This window comes from Nanorana parkeri, unplaced genomic scaffold (genome assembly GCF_000935625.1).
Source record: "Nanorana parkeri isolate BGI_ZX_2015 unplaced genomic scaffold, ASM93562v1 scaffold371, whole genome shotgun sequence".
Taxonomy (NCBI): domain Eukaryota; kingdom Metazoa; phylum Chordata; class Amphibia; order Anura; family Dicroglossidae; genus Nanorana; species Nanorana parkeri.
In genome coordinates this window covers 1309868-1315484 of record NW_017306639.1, presented here as the reverse complement: position 1 = coordinate 1315484, position 5617 = coordinate 1309868, and the positions used below count along the sequence as shown (strand labels likewise).

The 5617-nt window shown below is 52.9% G+C and overlaps 1 protein-coding gene across 1 annotated transcript in view; it reads left to right on the top strand.

Annotated features, from left to right (window-relative positions):
* Positions 1-5617, top strand: part of LOC108789037 (oocyte zinc finger protein XlCOF7.1-like) — a 32259-nt gene that overhangs the window by 16888 nt on the left and 9754 nt on the right. The window contains exons 7-10 of the mRNA XM_018558962.1: positions 1374-1562; positions 2479-2605; positions 3526-4723; positions 5133-5224. Coding sequence (XP_018414464.1) covers positions 1374-1562; positions 2479-2605; positions 3526-4723; positions 5133-5224 — 1606 coding nt within the window. The remainder of the gene's footprint in view (positions 1-1373; positions 1563-2478; positions 2606-3525; positions 4724-5132; positions 5225-5617) is intronic.

Genomic DNA, 5617 nt, shown 5'->3' with positions numbered 1-5617 from the left:
TTCCTGGCCAATCAGGAGGCCAGGCGCCACGTCATTACAAGGTTAGGTGCTTTGCCCAATCAGGGGTGCTTTGCCCAATTGCCCAATCAGGGCTCAGCAGAGGGGGGTGGGGCTGAAGGAGAAAGTTCTCTATCAGACCACCCAATGCTGATTGACAGCAGGCAGTGGGCGGGTGCAATAGCCAGCTTGCTATTGGCTATTGCATTTTACAATATCCAATAGCAGGCTGGGTATGGCTCCCAGCCTGCAATGAAGAGGAGGCAGAGGGGGCGGGGCAGAGGAGCCGCGGCCGGATCCTAGACGCAGCAGACAGACCAGGGGATCGGAGGTCGGGACAGCAGCGGAGGTAAGGGGGGCAGCGAAGGCATGCAGCGGTCTGTGTCCCCCCGCTGCCTCCGCCAACACAGCCGCTGAGATTTGAAGGGACACAGGCCGCTGCAGCCATAGTTTTCCTACATGTACCGGCAGCTGTATGGGGGTCGCACTTGCATTGAGTTCGTATTCGAACATTTCAGCCGTTCGAATACGAACCGAACATGGGGGTGCTCGGCTCATCCCTAATTTTAACCAGCAAAAGTGCCCGTTGGATATAAATTCTGACGGGAAAATATTAAATCTGACCTCCGATCCGACCTTCAGTTCTGCTCAGTGACTCAGAATTTGCAGCGCTGGCACCATTTTGGGGTAACGTCGGACATAAGGCAGCCCATTTGGTGGGTAGCAATAAGTCCCGCCGGCCAGTCAAAGTCCTCCTTATCTCCTGTTGCTATGGGCAGGTGACCCAAGGTTGACTGCAGCCAATCAGCATCCTCCTGCTCTCCTCTCTCTCAATCACCGGCAGGGGTAAATGTACTGTGGCCGGGGTTTGAAGCCCTGCGGAGCAGCTTAAAGGGACCGCCAGCCAGGGCTACAAATGTATGCAAAAATGTCCCTATGTATTACAAATGAAAATGTTATACCTGCAAGCCCCTGGCTTCCTCTACACTGCTCCTCCAAACTACCAATCAGGGGGCAGCTACTTAGAAAAATGAAGTGATCCCCTCCTCGGGACTGCTAGCACTCCATTGCTGCCCCAGGAGCCGCTTTCCCTCAGAGGAGGAGTAGACGGGTGTCTCTGATTCTGGCTGATTCTGCATGTAGGTGCACAGAGAGGCCGGACTTATATCCCCCCCCCCCCCCCCCCCCCCCCCCCCCCCCGTAGGTGAGGAGGATTCTGGGAATTTCAAATCGGCATTGTTTATATTTTAACCAGCAAAAGTGCCCAAAACGTAAGTCTGAAAGGAGGAGCCAGAAAACATGAAGGAGGGGGCGGGGCAAGGTGCGAGTGTGACTTTGTGATGACAACTTGGTCCTGATGACACTTTAATACCCAGGAATGCACAATAGTGAAGAAGACCAGTGATCATGTGACCCACGGCAGCCAATCCCATGTGTTAGAAGAATGGAGCAGGAGACAGAGCGCCATCATGGAGCCTCCACCTCAATATATGACACCAGAGAGGACCAACGACAAGAAGATCCTGGAGGTCATCAACAAGATCATTGAGCTTCTGACTGGAGAGGTGAGCGGTGCCGGGAATGATGGGAGGTGCCGGGAATGATGGGAGGTGGGAGGTGCCAGGAATTATGGGAGGTGAGCGGTGCCGGGAATTATGGGAGGTGCCAGGAATTATGGGAGGTGCCAGGAATTATGGGAGGTGAGCGGTGATGGGAATTATGGGAGGTGAGCGGTGATGGGAATTATGGGAGGTGAGCGGTGATGGGAATTATGGGAGGTGCCGGGAATTATGGGAGGTGAGCGGTGATGGGAATTCTGGGAGGTGAGCAGTGATGGGAATTATGGGAGGTGCCAGGAATTATGGGAGGTGCCAGGAATTATGGGAGGTGAGCGGTGATGGGAATTATGGGAGGTGAGCGGTGATGGGAATTATGGGAGGTGCCGGGAATTCTGGGAGGTGAGCGGTGATGGGAATTCTGGGAGGTGCCAGGAATTATGGGAGGTGCCAGGAATTATGGGAGGTGAGCGGTGATGGGAATTCTGGGAGGTGTCGGGAATTCTGGGATGTCCCGGGAATGGTGGGAGGTGAGCGGTGCCGGAGTTCTGGGAGGTGAGCGGTGCTGGAATTCTGGGAGGTGCCGGGAATTCTGGGAGGTGCCGGGAATTCTGGGAGGTGTCGGGAATTCTGGGAGGTGCCGGGAATTCTGGGATGTCCTGGTAATGGTGGGAGGTGAGCGGTGCCGGAGTTCTGGGAGGTGCCAGGAGTTCTGGGAGGTGAGCGGTGCTGGAATTCTGGGAGGTGCCGGGAATTATGGGAGGTGCCGGGAATTATGGGAGGTGAGCGGTGCCGGGAATTATGGGAGGTGCCGGGAGTTCTGGGAGGTGCCGGGAATTATGGGAGGTGCCGGGAATTCTGGGACATTACCCAATAACAGACGAGGGATGTGTCTGGATGGTGACGGTATCATTGTGTGTGTCAGGTTCCTCTCCGGTGTCAGGACGTCTCGGTCTATCTCTCCATGGAGGAGTGGGAGTATCTGGAAGGACACCGGGACCTCTACAAGGACGATATCACGGAGGAGGATCCGAGGCTCCTCCCATCATTGGGTAAGGGAAGACTTCATCACTATTATATACTATTCAGAGAAGCCTTCCATCCACAGAGGGGGCTGTAGGCCGAGTCTACCACAGTGGTGGTCAACCAACCATGATCTGCCGGCTGTCCAATACAAGCAGATCATGGCTGGTGGGAGGGTCCCGCAGGTTGCTGTACACGGCACCCCGGGTCAGTAATCCTCCGCCCTGATGTAAGCAGGGGGCGGGCACTTGGGGGGAGTTATGCAAATATCAAAATGCTTTAATGGATGGGTGTCAGTCTGGAGGAGTGGGCGTTCCTAGGCAGGCAACATTTGCATACAGACCGCACCCACATGTGATGCTGAGCCTCCATGATAGAAAGAACTGAAAATCAATCAATGAAAGGGGTGGGGGCAGCAGGGACAATCAGATAGAAGACTGAAGGGAAGGACGGAGGTCAGATAGAAGACTGAAGGGAAGGCCGGAGGTCAGATAGAAGACTGAAGGGAAGGCCGGAGGTCAGATAGAAGACTGAAGGGAAGGCCGGAGGTCAGATAGAAGACTGAAGGGATGGCCGGAGGTCAGATAGACTGAAGGGGATAGAAGACTGAAGGGAAGGACGGAGGTCAGATAGAAGACTGAAGGGAAGGACGGAGGTCAGATAGAAGACTGAAGGGGAGGACGGAGGTCAGATAGAAGACTGAAGGGAAGGACGGAGGTCAGATAGAAGACTGAAGGGAAGGACGGAGGTCAGATATAAGACTGAAGGGAAGGACGGAGGTCAGATAGAAGACTGAAGGGGAGGACGGGGGTCAGATAGAAGAGTGAAGGGAGGACGGAGGTCGGATAGAAGACTGAAGGGAGGACGGAGGTCGGATATTTGTATCCTCTCTCCTGTGGTTGGTTTGCTGGTAACTTATTTTTACTCCCATTTATCTTTTTTCTTCCAGATGACAGAAATAAGGGAGCACAGAGTCGTATTATCTCCCCAGATCAGAACATTAACGTTGAGGACGTCTCCGCTTCGTCAGAAGTTGTCCCACCTCAGAGCGCTCCTGTTGAGGACAAACCAAGTTCCTGTCCTAAATGTCAGGAAATTCTTCCCGGCAAATCGGAAGTCCCCAGACCCGAGCGAGTCCCCAAGTCATATTCCTGCTCCAAGTGCGGGAAAAGCTTCAACTGCAAATCCATGTTCATCGTACACAAAAGATCTCACACCAACCAGAAGTTGTATTCGTGTTCGTGGTGCCAGAAAGCTTTCTCCCAGCCATGCTTTCTGGAGAGACATGAGAGGATCCACACTGGGGTGAAGCCATATGCATGTTTGGAATGCGGACGGAGTTTTGCGCAGAAGTCGGATCTCGGGAAACATTATAGAGTTCACACGGGAGAGAAGCCGTATTGCTGCCCCAAGTGCGGGAAGGGTTTCTCCCATAAACCTTCTCTCACCAGGCACAAATGTCTGCACAAAGGGGAGAAGCCATATTCCGGTAAAGAGTGTGGGAAATGCTTTCCTCGCAAACCAGATCTCGGCAAACACGAAGTGGTTCACACGAGGCAAAAGTTGCATTCGTGTTCCAAATGCCAGAAATGTTTTGTTCACAAATGGAGACTCATCCGACATGAGAGACTTCACAGGGAAAGCAAGTCCTATCCGTGTCCTATATGTGGTAAAACCTTCCCCCGCAGATGGAACCTCTTACTACACAAGGAGATCCATGTGAGAGTCAAGTTGTTTTGGTGTATGGTGTGCGGGAAAAGTTTTCCTCAGCAAGCGGATCTTTTCGAACATGAGACAGTCCACGCGGAGGTGATGCCTCATTCATGTGCTGAGTGTGGAAAACATTTTTCCCGGAAATCCGATCTCGTGAAACATCAGGTGGTCCACACGGGAGAGAAGGCCTTCTCCTGCTCCAAATGCGGCAAGTGCTTTTCCCACGGCTCGTCCCTTACTAGACACGAAAGGATCCACGCGGCGGAGAATCCGGACAATTTGTGTAACCAGTGTGGGAAAAGCTTTGCTCGAAAGTCAGCTCTCCGCAAACATGAGCTGGTTCACGTGAGGGAGAAGCCTCATTCCTGTTCTGAATGTGGACAATTTTTCAACTGCAAATCGGATCTTGAAGAGCACGTAACAGTTCACACGAAGTAGTTGTATTCATGTTCCACGTGTGGGCAGAGCTTTTCCCGCACGTCGGATCCTAATGACCACGAAAGAGTCCACATGTTGGGAGGAGACGTGAATATGTTACAAATGCAGGAAAACGTTTCTCTGGAAGTTCCATCAACGTGAAAGAGTTCCCATGGTGCGGGAGAAGTTGTATTCTGGTTCCCAATGCGGAAAATGTTCTTCCTGCAATGTGGATCCTATAGCACACCAAGTGGATCAAATGGGGGAGAAGTCAAATTTAGGCTCAAGGTGTGGGAAGTGTTTTTTTGTGGAAGTCGACTCTCATTAAAGGTGGAAGACTTCATGTGAAAGTCGTATTTGAGTTCCGAATGTGTGGATCCTATTGAACGCATAACTCAGAAGTTGTGTTCAGTGGTTTTCCTTCAGGTTGAACCTCATCGGACACGAGAGTGGACCCCAGGAGTCCCGGTCTATGTTGGAGCATAAGAGGGTGGAGGGGAGCTGCATTCCTGTTCCCAGTGTGGGAAATGTTTTCCATGTAAAGTGGATCTCATCGCACTAACCATTCACAGCGGGAGGAGACGGGATTATGGTCGGAGTTCAGGAAGTTCTTTCTTTCCATGGAGGTTGATTCCTATAAGACACAAAGGGGTCTATTCACAAAGCTGCCGAAGGATCTGGCCGTAGCTTCGGCCGATCCTTCGGCTAGCTTCGGCACCAGGACCCCTTCGGTTCAGGAGAACCGAGGAGGTGCTGTACGGGCTATTCACAATAGCCCGTACAGCTCCCGATCACGGCCGAGCGGCTCAGTCGAGCGCTGAGCCGTGCCGAAAGACGAAGCTGGCCGGCCGACAGCCTGCTTCTGACAGCTGGGCGGAGCCAGCCGTGATCTTACGGCTGGGTCCGGCCCC